The following is an 18,272-nucleotide window of genomic DNA, read 5'->3' as shown; positions in this document are numbered from 1 at the left end:
ATAAATAAATAAATAAATAAATAAATAAATAAATAAATAAATAAATATCTTAAAAAAAAGATATTTGGAGGGAAAAAAAGAAATTAACATGTTTCCCTGGATTTGCATTTATGTATATTTTATTTAGGGCCAAACTGGGAATCTTCTCTAAGCACATGCCGAAATTGACAATGGAAAACAGATGGCCTGTAAGTTTGCTAAATGTAGAGAAAACCCAACATGGAGCTAAAAGCTTGTCAGAGATCGAATAGATCGGAGCATTTACACATTGAACAGTAAGAATGGGCATTACTTTTTTTCATTAGGGGGACTCCAGCTCATGTTATGTTATAAATTTTATCTTTAGTTTTCGTTGTTGTTAAATTTTTTAAAACTAAAGGGACTAAGCGGACAGGCTTTGGTTCTCACTTCTCAGAGAAAATGAAGCATACGCAGAAGAGGAGGATGTATACTAATAGTTAAACTGAATAAATATTTGTTATTGACAGAAACCACTTGTAATAATTTATATATCAAATCAGTGATCCAGGGTTCAGGTCTGAGGTAACTCTGTAAGAGGCTGATCTTTTTTGTTTTTGTTTCTGATTAATTTGGAAGAAAATACTTTATAGAGTATAGATTTGAACTAAATTTCTGAACACAGAGATTTCTGTACACAAAGATAGTTGATCCTCTTTCCCTATGTAGTTTTCTTTCACCTGGCTTTAAGTTCATTAATTTTTTTTTTTTACATCATATATATGAGAATGGGGGAAAATAAAAAATGCTTTAATGACAATATTCCAAAAATACAATTTAAAAATACTCAAAAGAATGAGATAAAAATCATTTGAATAACATGGCAATCAGAGTGTGCTGTCTCTTTCTTTTGACAGAATATAATCTTTCTCAGCTTTGATTTTTATATTTACTAAAAAGAAATACAAGTGTGTACACTTAGGAGCTCTGAGGCCTTTACAACTCATATCCTATAGTCCTATGAAGCTCATGATTGAAATTATTATTTTTTTACAAAGCAAGGGAAAGAGATGTGATATTTCCTAATTGGTTACAAGTAAAAGTTTTATAGAATTTTCACTTACCACAAGACCATCTTGATTTTCATTGAGTTCAGAAAGTTTGGAACTGGATTTCTGACGTTTAGGTTTGCCCCTTTCTCCAATATAACCAGAAGTACTTTCATACAATTTTTCCACTTCCTGAGCATTCAAAATACAATCTTCAAGGTTGTTGAACCCAGAAGGAATATTTTCTTTGTTGATAAGTCCCCTTGAATTAAAAAAAAAAAAAGCCTTAATTTTAAAAGGTAAAAGGGATATTTTAATGACACTGTCACTGGATCACATGGGAAATCAGAAGAGTGCCCAGAAATTCCAGTTTGCCTCTTCGATCAAAATCTGAGCACAGTGCTATTCCTGAGACCACTTGGTGCCAAATAAATCACATTACAAGAGAAATTATTCCTAGAGGCAAACTGGCAAGGACTGTGTTTCTACCAATGAACAACTTTTGAGGTTGTACCAAAAGTAATTTGTATTCAAACAGGGAAAACAGTGCAATCTTACAAAAAAATTTCCCATTATTAACAGATTACATACACACACATACTTGATTTTATTTTAAAGATTTACTTATTTGTTTTAGAGAGAGAGGGAGGGAGAGAGAATGCGTGTGTGCACGGGGGCAGGGGGTAGAGGGAGAGAGAGAATCTTAAGCAGACTCCCCGCTAAGTGCAGAGCCTGATGCAGGGCTTGATCTCATGACCCTGAGATCATGACCTGAGCTGAAATCAAGAGTTGGACACTTAACTGACTGAGCCACCCAGGCTCCCCTGCTATACACACATTTTATAATACAATGTGTGGACAAAAATCTGAAAAGGAAATAGGATGTCTTTTTATCTTGAATGGGACAAACTGATTTTCCCAAATGATAAAGACATTTTAGCATAGTAGAGAAGCATTAATAACAAACTCTGACTGCATGTGATAATCTTGGTAGAAATAGTATAAATTAAAAAAAACTGTGGAATACAAAGCATTTTAACTAAAGTATGGATTTGTTACTTCCCAGTACAAGGAGTTTCAGGATGTAAACTTCTAACTGGATGTCCTTCATGACTTAGTTTATTTTTCTTTTAAGATTTTATCTATTGGGCGCCTGGGTGGCTCAGTTGGTTGAGCAACTGCCTTCAGCTCAGGTCATGATCCTGGAGTCCCGGGATCGAGTTCCGCATCAGGCTCCCTGCTCAGCAGGGAGTCTGCTTCTCCCTCTGACCCTCCCCCCTCTCATGTGCTCTCTCTCTCTCTCTCTCCTCTCATCCTCTCTCTCAAATAAATAAATAAAATCTTTAAAAAAAAAAAAAGATTTTATCTATTTATTTCTCAGCAAGCAAGCACACGCAGCAGGAGTGGGAGAGGGAGAAGCAGGCTCTCTGCTGAGCAGGGAGCCCGATGCGGGACTCAATCCCAGGACCCTGGGATCATGACCTGAGCTGAAGGCAGATGCTTAACCAACTGAGCCACCCGGGTGCCCTGTTCTGACTTAGTTTTAGAAGCAGATATGAATGTCATAACTACAGAATTTAATTCACTTAATATTCTTGAAATTGTTCTGAGTATTTTAAACATTCCCTTAAGGAGTTTCCATAAAATTAAATTACTTAGCAAACTGTTTTTTTACTACATCACAAGACAAATTAAGCCATCAGGGTAGCATCATGGCGTGCCAAGGTACAAATGAATGAGATCTTTCCCTTACGGTATGACTGAGTTAAGGTAACTCCCTAAACACTTACAGTTCTATTTTGAAATAAATGAGCTCTAAAGAGCAAAACAGATGACTATATTTTACCGTCAGTTCAACCACATACAAAAACGAAAGATAATGTTAAATATTTATTCTGCCATCTAAATTCACATCCTATCTTAGATGGGCTTATCATGGAGGCAAAATTATGAATTAAACATTATCCTAATATTTTCAAAGTTACACTATCTTTGGTGATTTTTAGCACTCCATATTTAATTTAGTCTTATTTTATATAACTTTTAATGTAAAAATATACACTTAGTAAAATTATAGAAAAGATTTATGCAACAAATATTAGAAATACCCTCAGTATAAAATCATAGAAGGCAGAGGAACAGTGGACAGGGACTAACATGCTGGCACACATACTTATGCAGATACTCTTCAATCTCCCCTCCACGCACCGAGTGTTGCCTTTCACAGATGGCTGGATGAGTTTGGTCTCAACTTCAGAATTAATTATTTTACTATATAAATTCTGTCTATCACTCTTTATACTTCTCCTAACTCCTAGGGTATACATCCTTTATAATTTTTTATTGAGGGGTTTTTATGTTTGAAAGCTGTTATGACAGAATTGTGTTTCCCCCCAAATTCCTCTGCTGAAGCCCTCACCTTCTGTTAATATGACTGTTTTTGGAGACAGGGCCTTTTCAGAGGTAATTAGGGCTCAATGAGGCCATAAGGGTGGGTGCTGTAATCCAACAGAACTGATGTTCTAATAAGAGGAGGAGGGATGCCTCGGTAGCTCAGCTGGTTGACTGCCTTCGGCTCAGGTCATGATCCCAGGGTCCTGGGATCGAGTCCCACATCAGCCTCCCTGCTCAGCAGGGAGCCTGCTTCTCCTTCTCCCACTACCCCCTGCTTGTGTTTGCTCGCTGAGAAATAAATAGATAAAATCTTAGAAGAAAAAAAGAAAAGAAAAGGAGGAGACAACAGGAGAGTACACACATGGAGGAAAGGCCATGGGAGGACACGGTGAGAAGGACCCATCTGCAAGTGCAAGAGAAAGGTCTCATCAGAAGCCAACCCTGTCTGTACCTTGATCTTGGACTTCCAGCCTCCAGAACTATGAGGAAATAAATCCCTGTTGTTTAAGCCACCCAGACTGTAGTATTTTGTTATGGCAGCCCTAGTAGACTAATACAAAAGCTAAAAACCAGTTTATTTTATAATCACAAAGTTTATTTTATAATCTTTTATAAAACACAAAGTTTATTTTATAATCTTTTTGAATAGTGAATGAATGACTGGAATAAAAGCTGTCAAAACAAATACATGGAAATCTGTTCAGCATGCTCATGTGGAAATCCTGTTCTCTTACATAAAAGAAAAAGTCTCTGCTTTTGTGCGAGTCAACACCTTTCAGCCACGATACATATGTGACTATGAGGAGCGCTGGTATATAATTCCTGCCTGCAACATTCTGACAGGTTTCAGTCATACTTGACATCACTGAAATCTGACATGAATTCAGATTTCTGGGGCCTCTCACTTTATCTGAAGTTTCTTCCTCACCACCCCTACAAACACACTTAATGTTCTGGCAATACTCAACTATTTATCATTCCCCTGATACAGCACTGGGTTTTTTTTGTCTTTTCTTTTCTTTTTTTTTCTTACTTTGCAGTAGGAATTTAATATAGTATTTCTATAATAAATATGTACAAATTCCAGTTTATTGTGTTTTGGACAGCTGAAACTACTTTCACCTAAATTACCCTTTGCTTTTAAGAAAATATTTATTATCAAATTTTCACACATACAGAGGAGACACTATCACAACAAATTTCCATATACCCATCACCAAGGGTCCTCATTTCCATGCACCTGGCAGATGGCAAGTTTTTTAAATAAATGAATTAAACTGAACCCCTTCACATATTGAATGTATTGCTTAAACTTTGATATTTTTATAGTAGCAATAATAATATAAGCCTGATAATGTTTCCTTATAGATTTAGACAAAATAAGAAATCATTTGCACTAAAATGAAATATTTGTAAGTCTTAGTCTATCTTCTGTATTTATTTCAAAAAATCTGCCATGATGACTTTAGTACAGACTTAATGACTTTAATCTCACCCTGAAGTATGGTTATCATTGACTTCAAGGATATATTTTTTTACTTGGTTGCAGCTTTAAGTTGTTAGGAGGCAAAATAATAGACAAAAATACAATTAATTTCTAATTTTTAAAAACTCTTTTAAACCATTCCATAAGGTTAATAGTTTTGAATAGAATAAAGTCTAGCTTAATCTTTGTTTTTTAAGCAAAGCCTGATGAAAATCTTTGATAAATGAATCAATTATGCATAGGTATATACTAAGAAAAACATACTTACTATAGGCTATGATAATGATTCTCAACCTTTGCCCAATCAGTGATATGTCAGTATATCTCCTGGGGACATACTGGAGAGAACCTTCATGGGGACAAAAGTAGTAGGTCTGGGACCCTGAGAGATAAGGGCCTTGCTCCTCCCCAGACCTGGCGAGCTCAGAGAGGCAGTGCAGTGTGGACTGGGAGTTGAAGAGAAAGGACTATCAAGACATGTTAATTACCCAGCATGTCAGGTTAGGAAGACACCAGAGGCCTAGGAGGCTGAGGCCAACAGGGAGCATAGGAAGGGGACTTCTGTGTGCCCAGACGACGCACCAAGGAAAAAGAGTAATGTGGGACTATAAGTTACCGTGGCCACACACAGTTTTCAGCCCGAGATTTACTCACTCAGTGTCCAACTCTAGTCTGACCACAATGAGTGACCAGCATGAGCAGTGAAGGAAATACCAGAGAAGAAAAAATAAGGGGAAGGCTAGAGTTTCACAGGTTGTTAGATTAGTCGGTCTCTACCGTTCTTCATCTCCTTTTGTTCTCCTGATATTGACAGTAAAGTATGATCAAGAGAACTTAGAAACATGCCTGGCTGTGGGAAACTCTAAATTCTGCAGGAAAGGTTACTCTATGTATCATATTTTTCTACCGCTTGTTCATTTGGACCTTACCCCACTGTGCTGTCCCCTGCCCTGCCGCCATGCAGCATCAACCGTCAACACTACAACCATCTGCTCTGTTCTCTCTCTTGTCTTACTACCACTTCCAACCTCTGCTTGCTATCCCTCTGTCCAAACAAAGAGGGTGGAAAGCATGATGTCGTGACACATGTCGTGACACACTAAGGATATTTTAAAAATGCAATGTGTTGCTACATACTATTTGGCAAAAAATGAGACGGGGGATAAGAACAGTATTAAATAATTTGTACTTGCTGTGTAACACAATATAGGCAGTACACAAGTTAATTTTACTCCTAAACGTTTTCTATAAAGCTTAGTCAGTAGCTAATTTTAAATGTAAATACCTCCTGTATTATAATTTTCCTATTTTGTAAAGGTAATATTATAGCACTCCCTCCTATCCACCAGCCACAAGACAAAATTTTTTTTTAAAGTGCTCCTTATATCACTTAAAAAGTCAGTGGTGTATACCACTGATACTGTTTTATTCCTAAAATTACATTTGCTAGTATGGCCCTTAAACATCTTCATGATATGCAGCATGGTATTTATTTATACCACTTATCTTTTGCGTCTTTCTTTAAGCAAAAAGAAGTTTCCCTTTTTCCCCCCTAAGATTTTGATGTGCATTATGAATCCAGGTGAAAAGGAATGAGGGGAACTAGGGTCTGATTTAGTCTTTGACATTTAATAAGGAGTTCAAAACAATAACTTTATGGAGACTAAATGCTATAGTAGATACAAATAAACTTAAAACTTTCAGGAAAAACATATGAATATAACTTTATTTTCCTTGGCATTTAAATGATGATTATTGAAAAATATAGATGATAATTGTTTATTTGTATTTTATCAAGTCCTCTAATGAAGAATAAAGTTTCTTATGATACTATTCTTGAAATTCATGCTGTGGGAAAGCTTAAAACTAGTCATTATGATAATAAAGAACTTAAGCATTTCCTCTTCGATTAGACTTAAGCTCAACCTTTCTGATACTAAAATGTAGTCAACTGTGAAAGTATTACAGTGATATTCTAGTACTGCATCAGGCCAATACAGTACGGAAATCTGTTGATTTTATAAGGTAGTCTAACAACCAAATGAATGTTGTCTAACAAGAAAAAAACCACCTCTGTGGTGCCTGGGTGGTGCAGTCGGTTGGCCGCCTGACTCTTGGTTTCCGCTCAGGTCAGGATCTCTGCTCAGCATGGAGTCTGCTTGGGATTCTCCTTCTCTCTACTCCCCACCCCCACCCGCAAAACACGCACGCACACACTCTCCCTCTCTCAAATAAATAAATAAATCTTAAAAAAAAAAAACCCGCCTCTGGACAGGCATATGGCAATTTTCTCCTCCAGTGGTCCAGCATCCCTCTGAAGAAGATATTCATGAGGAAGCCCTAAAGTGTATTAAATCAGAGGTGGCTTCCTACAACATACATCTAGACAACACAGAACATCCAGACAAAACTGAAATGTTCATTTAGTCACCTACAAATTTCCAAATGTTAGCTAAGTTTAGAATAGTCAAAAAGGAATTTTTGAAGTTTTAACGGGAATACTGAAATGGGAATGGTTATAACACAGTGACTAATTCAGGTGTATATATATATATTTTTTAAGATTTTATTTATTTATTTGAGAGAGAGAGAATGAGAGAGCACATGAGAGGGAAGAGGGCAGAGGGAGAAGCAGACCCCCTGCCGAGCAGGGAGCCCGATGCGGGACTCGATCCAGGGACTCCAGGATCATGACCTGAGCCGAAGGCAGTCGCTTAACCAACTGAACCACCCAGGCGCCCTCAGGTGTATATTTTTAAAAGGAGAGGAGAAAATGCAAATAAGACGCTCTAATGCCAACTCACACATCTCTGCCACGTCGAACTTCATCCTGCTCTTTGGACTGACGGCGGCGCTGTCTGGCAGATGTGGCCGAAGATGCTGATGATGCTCCAGATTCCGAGTCCTCTGAACTTTGGCCTCCAGAGCCGTTTACATCAAAAAGGTGCTGTTCTACTGCCGACCGGATGGTTCTTTCTAAGAGTCTAATAAAAGCAGAACACAGAGTCCATCAGGCAATCAAATTTATCAGTGATTGCCTTTAAAAATTTATATCCATAATTTGGGAAATATCAGCATTTGTTCAATGGTAGATCTACCACAGCTTCATGAGCAAAGACCGCATATGAGACATCTCAAAATATCTGCATTGTGTGTTAAAAATAAAACCAAACCTGACAAATGCTACCACTTTGATCACTGGGTTTTTCATCTTTGTAGGTCCAGGATGACTGAAATGCTCACAGCAAGCCTGGCAACAATTATCAGAGGCATTCAGGAAATAAGGGTCATTTAATATAAGGCAGAATGAGGAAATATTTTTTTCCTCATAGAGTAATAATAGACCTATTCTTACAAAGGTGAGTTCCTTCGGATTTCATACCAGCTCTGCAGAGGCAGACAGTATGGTTTACAAAGCAAATGGGCACAAATGATTTTATGATACCTATTATCTATGTAGAATTCTTTAAGATAAAATTATGCAGGGAATAATGTTATTAAAAAGGAACACCTCGGGCGCCTGGGTGGCTCAGTTGGTTAATCGACTGCCTTCGGCTCAGGTCATGATCCTGGAGTCCCTGGATCGAGTCCCACATCGGGCTCCCTGCTCGGCGGGGAGTCTGCTTCTCCCTCTGACCCTCCCCCCTCTCATGTGCTTGCTCTCTCTCATTCTCTCTCTCTCAAATAAATAAATAAAATCTTTAAAAAAAAAAAAAAAAAAAAAAAAGGAACACCTCACCAGAACAATCACTATTTCGAACAGCAAAATCTTTCTGAACCTCTATGCAATTACATTGTGATGTATATAATTGAAGCTGTTATCATGCAAACATCCCAATATGTGTTACTGAAGATGGCAGGATAGATTTACTTCATTTAACATAAGGAAATACTTAAGCACAGGGGCTGAAGAGTGCATGGTGAGATAGATAGGGTATCCTTATGAAAGCTATATAATCTTTTAATGTGTCTAAGCCTTCCTTTATCACCACGTTATTTAATTCTGAATGAGCTGGCATGGAAAATTCTAAACATATACTCCTCAAACCATGTCTTCCTGCACTTGAAAAAAGAATCACATCCAAACTCATCAAACTGTAGACATTAAGTATGTGTAGTTCTTTGTATATTAATTATACTTCAATAAAGCTATTAAAAATTTAAAAAGAACCACATTTGTTTTTAAAATGTTCAGATTAAGAAATACATTCACTTAAATAAGATGGGTTTTGAAAAATTTAAGAAGTTTAAGAGTTTCCAATTGTAGTTTTATAATAGACACATGGTAATCTCATTAAAACTATTTGAAGACAATGAACAAGTGTAGTCTAACTTGGGCATTAGAACTTCTATATTTAGGGGTACCTGGGTGGTACGATTGGTTGAGTGTCCAACTCTTGGTTTCGGCTCACGTTGTGATCTCAGGGTCATGAGATTGAGCCCTGAGTTGGGCTCTGTGTGCTCAGCACAGGGTCTGCTTAAGACTTTGTCTCCCTCTCCCCCTCTCACCCCAACAAATAAATGAATGCATGAATGAATGAATAAATGAATCTTTAAAACAAAGAGTTTTTATATTTAGAACTCCACATCCCAATGATTCAAGATTACCTAACTGTGGTCTATAGGAATGTGAGTGAATTAATGTATACATACAAACTAACTCCACACCTTTTCCAAACTATACAAGACCTATAAGAAGTAAAGGTTATCAGGAAATACACAAGAAAGAACATATCAGTCTTGGTACAATTCTGGAATCACTTTAAAATTCACAAAGCTAAGAGAGGTCAGTCCTGCCTTCTCATTGCTTCCTCACCTTACAAAGAAGGAAAAAAAAAATCCCAATTCATCCTATTAGATACAAATTCATCCTACTCAGTGCTTCTTTAAATTATCCTCTCTTCCTCCTTATCACATCTTTCCTCCTCTTCCTCCTGATCCCTCTTGATGGAAGATGCGCTAAAAAGGCCCATTTACATCTTAGCAAGGAAGGAAGAGAGGTGTGTGTGAAGGAAAATCTTCGAGCAAGAAACTATTCACAAATATTTATTTAGTGCCTAATATACACCAGGCACTTTTCTAGGTGTTAGGGATACAGCCATGAATATGACAAACAAGGTCCCCATGTTTATGGAGCTTACATTGCTGTGAGGCAAGAGAGGTAATAAACAAATCCTGAAATTTCAGAAAGTGATAAATTCTCTCCAAAATGTTGTACAGGATAGGAGAAGGACTGCGGATAGTCAAGGATGGCTTCTCGGAGGAGCGGACATTTGAACAAAAAAGTGAATGATATGAAAATGAATGGCCAGGCTGAAAAACAGCCAGTGCAAGGGCTCTGGGGCAACTATAAGCTTGGCCTATTCCAGAAACAGAATGTCATGTGCTTGAAGGATGATGAGCAATGTGGTCAGAGAGGGAGGCAAGGATAGGTAACTGGAGCTTGGATTTTAGTCCAGTTGGTAGCCTTAGGAGGAAAGAGATACATGATTGGCATCATCAGTAGAGCACTGTCCTGCCCTGTGGATAAAGGACTTGTTGCCATCACTAATTTGCTTTTGATTCTGTGTCCCTCTTAGACTGTAAAGTCCCTGATGGCAGAGCCCGAGGCTTAGTTGACATTACACACCTAACACTATGTTGGCATATTGCAGGTACTCAATAAATGTAGGCTGATTAAAAATAAGGAAGGAAGAAGTAAAGACACTGTTACTACTTTAACCTTTAATAGCGTCTTCCACTCTAAGATACCTCCCTAAACACGTATTTTGCAAACATTAATAAACTCTGACATTATTTTGACTGAAACAAAAATCTCGCATGTTCAAATGGTTGAGCTGTCTCTAGTCACACACCCACGCAGAAACTCAAACACGAACACTTCTTATTTAGTCCTCTTCTCTCAGTGGTTTTAAAAATCATCATAAGTTGCTTACTGTATTAATCTTCCAATACTACACACCATTAGAGTAGCTTTTTTTCTGTTCGATAAATGGGAAAGGGAAACCCAAATAACTTACTCTCCAGTTGTCGAAACATTGCTGACTTGGGATACATGCGTGCTGTGGAAAAGAAGCACAAAGAAAGAAAGTCAGATTAGACAAAGCATCAGAGACTATGAACCAAACATCTGAAGGGGATTCCAGACTAAAAGTATTAGCTAGACTCTGAGTGACCCTTGTACAATGTTTAACCCATCCCCTGACAGATGCTGATTTTCACTTGTTTCTGGAATTAGAGGATGCCCATGGGTGTTTACTCCTAAACAGTGTCCCCGCACCCCCATTTTAAAGATGTCCATGATAGACTGTTTCAAAGTGACCTTTAAAAACCATCTCCACCTCTGCCCCTACTATCCTGGCCCTCACCCTCCTTCAACGTCTTTTTATTTACCCAAAATATTAGTATAATGCCACTGACTGCCTTCCTGCTACCAACTCCACCCATTCCCTGCTCTCCCCAGCCCAAATCTCTTCCCTCCTCGTCCACTCCCTCCAGACCTGCAGACAGAAGCAACTTTCTAAAACTGCTCAGAACAGGCAGACAGCAGCAGGGGACAGAGAACAAGGAACAACACTGGTTTCTACAAAACTATTTCTTTCTTTTTTAAAATATATTTTTTAAAAAGATTTTACTTATTTATTTCAGAGAGAGAGCATAAGCGGGGGGAAGGGTGGAAGAAGCAGGCTCCCCGCTGAGCAGGGAGCCCTACGTGGGGCTCGATCCCAGGACCCTGAGATCATGACCTGAGCTGACGGCAGACACTTAACTGACCGAGCCACTCAGGCATCCCCACACAACTATTTCTAAGCCACCTTTCTTCCTGAGTTCCTCAAGATGGAGAATCCTTCAAGATCTATGTTTCATCGCAACACCTAATTTATGGCCCCTTTATTGAGCACTTATAAAGTTCCTCTACTTTTCTATTTCCTCCAAAGCCTGAATTCCTTCAAAAGCATTACAAAGTAGTCAACCTAACGTGGAACAATGAACTTATAGAACATTATCTGATAAGCACCCTCTGGAACTTCACCCCTCTTGCCTGCCCCCTGTGTTCATATAACCACAATGAGGTCGAGGCCGGCAGCAATTTTAGCAGTTTCTCAGTCTGCCCTCCCATGGTTAGTCAGCTTCTAAATCAAGATTCAAAAGTCTGTTTAAATGTCTATGCTTGTCACACTACAGTTTTACCTCATAGATATAATAGTTCCCTTTTCTCCTCCTTCTTTGTAGAAAACACCTGAAGAAAATGACAGGTGTTAATGACCGAGGCTGATGGCTGCCTTTCAATCACCCCAAACATCCTTGGATATACCATGCAATTTTGAACATAGGAACATTTTTTAAAAATCATCTGTTGGGTTTTTCTCCCATGTATGTGGGTATTTCATCTCTTTCCACTCAGAATCTAAGTACCTCAAGGGATTGTATGATATCTCTCTTTTTCTTTCATTATACTCTCTGCCACTATCATAACCACCATCAGACCCAGCCTAGCACTCATTATCCCAGAGGTGATCAACAGACACTCACTCTTCAGCCCAGAGAATTTCCTTAAAAAGAGCTATTGCTGTCTGTCATGGCCACAAACCACAGCCAAATCCCAGAAGAGACACATAAAATAATGCTATTGTTCACAAGGGAAACTGATGAGAAAAACCTTAATGAATGAGTAAATAAGCAAATGAACAAATACACTCTAATGCTTACTGAGTCCTTACTATGTTTCAGACACTGTGTCAAGTATTTTGTACATATATTTTCTTGTTTGCTATTTACAGTAACCCATGAGGTAGGTACTATTGTTTTCTCAATTTTCAGTTGAAGAGGTTAGAGGTTAAGTAACTTGCCCACAGCGACAGAGCCAAGAAGTAGATGAGCTGGAACTTGAACCAAGAAAGTTTTAGCTCAGTCTAAGCTCTTAATCACTACACTAGACATTCAATCCATCACTCACTAGAAGAAAATCTCACTAGAATCATCTTTGTAGATGGAGGCTTGGATTTGGTGTTTTACTTTGCTTTTAATCACAACCATTTTTCTCATCTGCCTCACAATGCCTGTTATTCACAGTGGTTCCCAGATTACATAACCAATAATATATCCTTTGCTGTTCTCTGTCCTTAACTGGAACAGGCAGTCCCTGCTTTTGATGCTTTGTGGCTCACCCTCTGTAAAGTCAACACTGTGTAATTAACTCCTGTATTTCACTTCTCAATGTAGTTACACAGCCTCAGTTTTGGGAGCAGAGCCGCTTTCAATCACCCCAAACATCCTTGGATATACCGTGGAATTTTGAACATAGGAACATTTTTTTAAAATCATCTGACAGAGAAAGAGAAAGAGCAAGAGAGGTAACACAAGCAGGGGGAGTGGGAGAGGGAGAAGCAGGCTTCCCGCCGATCAGGGAGCCCGATGGGGGGCTCGATCCCAGGACTCTGGGATCATGACCTGAGCTGAAGGCAGTTGCTTAACCAACTGAGCCACCCAGGCGCCTCCCTTCTACACACTTTTGACCTGAACTTCCTTTTGCTTATTAAAGCACACACTGATATTTTTATGTTTCTTTTGGGGAAGTTGGGCAGCAGGACACAAAAAGAAAGGCGAGGAAGAAAGAGACAAGAAAATGACATCAAGTAGAAACAGGTTCTGAGATTACTAACTCTACATTGGTGCTTCTCAAATCCTAAGGCATATCTGAATCATCCAGGATCTTGTTCGCACACAGACTCCGATTCAGTAGGTCTAGGTCTCCGGAAGGGGAAGCTGAGATTCTGCCTTTCTAACAAATTCTACAGTGATTCTGATGCTGTTGATTTGTGGAAGACACTGATTAGCAAAGCGGTAATTCCCTGCAACTAAGATTCTTCAAGACTTCAATTACTTAGATATCACAATAGCTATTTTTAAACATTCTAATCTACGTAATGAGGGTATGCACTGGAAAACTTATGCTAGCGTAAGTGAATAAAAGGCAACACATCAAAATTTCCCTCATAGCTAAAGAAAAATGACCTAAGCCTTCTAAATCAGTCTTTTTTTTTTTTTTTTTAAGATTTTATCTATTTATTTGAGAAAGAGAGCACAAGCGGGGAGGAGGGGCAGAAGGAGAGGGAGAAGCAGACTCCCCGCTAAGCAGGGAGCCCGACATGGGGCTCAATCCCAGGACCCTGGGATCGTGACCTGAGCTTAAAGGCAGAAGCTTAACTGAGCCATTTTCAGAATGCAAAATAAATAGATCAATGACAAAAGCAAGGAATTAAATCATATTCAATTTTGCTAATATATTGATCTTAGGTCAAATTTATGATAATTTATACTTTTATGTTTCTCTAATAGGCCTTTAGAATTTTTGGTATACTTAACGTGTCCATATTTTCATGTTTTTTAAGCAGAATTTCTCTAAAGAAAGTATTCTGAGAAGTGAACATGTTCCATTGGGAATCAGAAAAGAGAAGTTCTGGTCTTGGCTCTGCAGTTAATTAGCTGAAATCATAGATTGCTGGTTAGCCTGGCTGCTTTGGATAGGTTTCTTCATACCGAAAATAAAAGGCTTGGCTAGTGATCCCTGTGGTTTTCTTTTCTTTTCTTTTTTTTTTTAAGATTTTATTTCTTTATTTGAGAGAGAGAGAATGAGAGAGAGCACATGAGAGGGGTTAGGGTCAGAGGGAGAAGCAGACCCTTGCCGAGCAGGGAGCCCGATGCGGGACTCGATCCAGGGACTCCAGGACCATGACCTAAGCCGAAGGCAGTCGCTTAACCAACTGAGCCACCCAGGCGCCCCCCCTGTGGTTTTCTTTTAGCTCTAAAAGTTTACTGCCCTGAAGTTTAAATCACTACAAAAGATTATAATTGCATAATATATTATGACAGTTTCAGTCATAGTTATGGTTTATTAAACACCAATATGGCTTTGGTCAGGTATCCAGCCACCTGTATAGTTCCTGTGGGATGTGCTTAATAACTCACCAATAACAAGATTTCTAAGAATATTTAATGACAGACATAGGGGTTATTTCCATAGCTATAATTCACTCATGAAGGTAATTCTAAGAAAATGACAAAAGGGCAACAAGCAAATAAGCTAAAGTGAGAGATACAGACTTCCTTCGTCTACATGGAACTTGTTTTTTATCCTCTGCAGAAAGCGAAGAAAAATGATTTTTTTCAGAGCCCTTGACTGATTTGCTAACAAAGTTTCTTACTTATGCAATATAAACACTTGAATATGGAAGGGATCATCTCCCAATGTTGTAAAGCAAGTATTCAAAACTGAAAAAAATAAGCCTCTATGCAGACTCCAGAACTATGGTCAATTTCATTACCCAAGCCTACTGTGAGTGATGATGCAACCACATCCGCTATTGGTATAGTCTTTTAAAACAGATTCTAAGCCTACTCTGCAATATATTCTATGACATACTTAAATATATTTAGTCTGTATCTCTATTAACAAAACCCAAACTGCATTTCTGGAAGCTGAATATGCTCAACAATATTAGTCTATAAATTTGCATGTGATAAGATGCACAGAATGCCTGTTGACAAGTGATTCTTTAATTAGATCTCTTGACTTGAAATAAAGAAATCTACATATAAAAAGAAAGAAGTTTCAAATCTACTAAAATCCGACATCTTGAAAAAGCATGTGTTCTCTTTTTTTATACATTCTCTTACTTCAGTATGTTCTCTTCTGTGGTATACAAATATTATTGTGGTAAAGTATTATTGTTTCAATAGGAACTGTTAGGTCGAACAGAATTATCCTTTTTTCCCCTCTAGAACATATTTAGTCAGTTTTTTCTTTTTAATGAGTAAGGATTTAAAAGACAATTATGTGATGTTTAATTCAGCCTAAGGATGAAGATCATGTAACTAATCATCAAAATAGCATGAAGCTCCTAATTTGTCTATTTAACAGAAGACAATATTTTTAGTATTATTTTAAAATACTAAAAGTTAATATGCAGCATCAACACTATAAGATGAATCCAACGTTATTTCTTACAGTTGCATAACAGATTTCTTTCTTTTTTTTTTAAAGATTTTATTTATTTATTTGACAGAGAGAGACACAGAGAGGGAACACAAGCAAGGGAAGTGAGAGAGGGAGAAGCAGGCTCCTGGCCGAGCAGGGAGCCCGATGCGGGGCTCGATCCCAGGACCCCAGGATCACGACCTGAGCCTAAGGCAGACGCTTAATGACTGAGCCACCCAGGCGCCCCACATAACAGATTTCTAATTAAAACTTTTTCATTAAAACCCTGTCTTCCGTGGACAATGTCATACATTAAAAGAAATACACTTGGGGTGCCTGGGTGGCTCAGTCATTAAGCGCCTGCCTTAGGCTCAGGTCATGATCCCAGGGGAAAAAAAAAAAAAGAAATACAATTGATTTTCAGTATCCACTTTGTTTTAACTTTTAGCTATGATTATGATATACAGAAATTTAATGATGCATTTATAGGTATTCAAACTTTGACAAAAACTGTATTACCCTTTTGTGGTGGTATAGACAGTTTGGATCTAAAAAACCTCACATTCTGGTTTTAAATCAAATACTATGCATATAATACTGGAACATAAATTGAAAACATACTACATGGATATTAGTAGGAGGAAAATATTTATTCTCGTACTTTATCAAACCTCACACTTCATATTCCTTTAAGTATTAGGACTATTTTGAAGAAAAAAACTATCTTTCATTCCTACATTTTGATGATCTATTAAATATTTTCTTTTTTTTTTGAAAGATTTTATTTATTTGTTTGACAGAGAGAGACACAGCAAGAGAGGGAACACAAGCAGGGGAAGGGGGAGAGGGAGAAGCAGGCTTCCCGCCGAGCAGGGAGCCTGAAGTGGGGCTCAATCCCAGGACCCCGGGATCATGACCTGAGCTGAAGGCAGACACTTAATGACTAAGCCACCCAGGCGTCCCGATTAAATATTTCCTAACAAATTAAATAGAGCCCATCAAAATATCAAAATACTCACCTTTTGTATAGCTTTTTGTTCAGGCCCTAATTATTGGAGTTTTCAGTTTTACATATTTAGCATGTTTTTGCATAAAAAGAAATTCAGAGTTTTAGTTTTTAGACTAAGGTCTTTGTAAAGCAAAATTCTGAATGAAATGAATAGTTCACTATATATACTCATTTATAGATGAGGAAATTGAGCTTCAAAGAGATCTAATATCTCATTCAAGTTTACACAGCTCTGATTCTATCTCATGTAATCTGGCTTCAGTGTGTGTCCTTAATAAGGACATAATCCTTATTCTCAAATAATGCTGCTATTCATATAAACCTTTGGCTATATATCTAGTTATTTTCTTAGAACAGATTACTCAAAGTACTTTTTTGGATTCAAATGGAATTCTCTTCTTTTCAAAATTTATACATTCCAGGAAACTTTTTATTTCTAGATTTTCATGTTTATTAGTATGAAATTGCAACAAGGAATCTTTAATCTTTTATTTATTTTTTAAGATTTATTTATTTATTTGAGAGAGAGAGAGAGAGAGAAAGAGGGAGCAAGTGAGTGAGAAGGAAAGGGGGAGGGAGAGAGAATCTTAGGCAGACTCCTGAGTGTGGAGTGTGGAGCCCCATGAGGGGTTCAATCTCATGACCCTGAAATCAGGACCTGAGCTGAAATCAAGAGTCAGACTCTCAACCGACTGAGCCAGCAGTCTTTAATCTTTTAAGAATTACTATATCCCTTGACCACAAACTTCAATTCTGATTATTAGTTTTGTTGTTTTTTTTTCTTAAGTTCACCAGAGGTTTTTCTATTTTATAGTTTTCATTTTTATTCCCAAAGAACCAGTTTCTGGATTCAAACATCAGTTCTGCTCTTTTTTCTATTTATTATTATTAAAACCTTCTAAATTTCTAAGAGGTTGCTTTTCTTCTTTTATATCATTTCTTATTCTGATTGCATGGCTCATTTATTTTCATTCTTAAGAAGCTGAAGTCACCTCTTAAAAAGAGCTTAGATTCACAAATTTTGATATGTATGTTCCCCCTTTTTCTTATCAATAGTCTACACTAGTTTTTATTTCCTCTGAATTTTTTCCTCTCTTTAGGAGAGTTTTCATTGGTTGACTGGAAATTTTTTGGTATCAATTACACCATGGTTAGAATACATGACTGTTAAAATTTCTACTTTTTTTTTTTTTTTAAAGATTTTTTTTTATTCATTTGAGAGAGAGAGCACAAGTGGTGGGGGGGGATGAGGGGCAGAGGGAGAGGGACAAGCAGACTCTCTGCTGAGCAGGGAGCCCGATGTGGGGCTCGATCCCAGGACCCCAGCATCACAATCCAAGCCAAAGGCAGATGCTTAACCGACTGAGCAACCCAGGCACCCCTAAAATTTCTACTCTT

The 18,272-nt window shown here is 37.8% G+C and overlaps 1 protein-coding gene across 3 annotated transcripts in view; it reads right to left on the bottom strand.

The window, feature by feature from the left end:
• FAM13A (family with sequence similarity 13 member A) overlaps positions 1-18,272 on the bottom strand; it is a 351,884-nt gene that overhangs the window by 59,336 nt on the left and 274,276 nt on the right. For all 3 annotated transcript variants that reach the window (XM_035004519.1, XM_035004518.1, XM_035004520.1), the window contains 3 exons: positions 10,908-10,949; positions 7,692-7,871; positions 1,083-1,269 (listed from right to left, as the gene is read on the bottom strand). In XM_035004519.1, coding sequence (XP_034860410.1) covers positions 1,083-1,269; positions 7,692-7,871; positions 10,908-10,949 — 409 coding nt within the window. The remainder of the gene's footprint in view (positions 1-1,082; positions 1,270-7,691; positions 7,872-10,907; positions 10,950-18,272) is intronic.

Source organism: Mirounga leonina, unplaced genomic scaffold (assembly GCF_011800145.1).
Source record: "Mirounga leonina isolate KUSES-001 unplaced genomic scaffold, KU_Mleo_1.0 Mir_129, whole genome shotgun sequence".
Lineage (NCBI taxonomy): Eukaryota > Metazoa > Chordata > Mammalia > Carnivora > Phocidae > Mirounga > Mirounga leonina.
The sequence above is the reverse complement of the archived record's forward strand: the minus strand, read 5'-3'. Positions and strand labels throughout refer to the sequence as shown.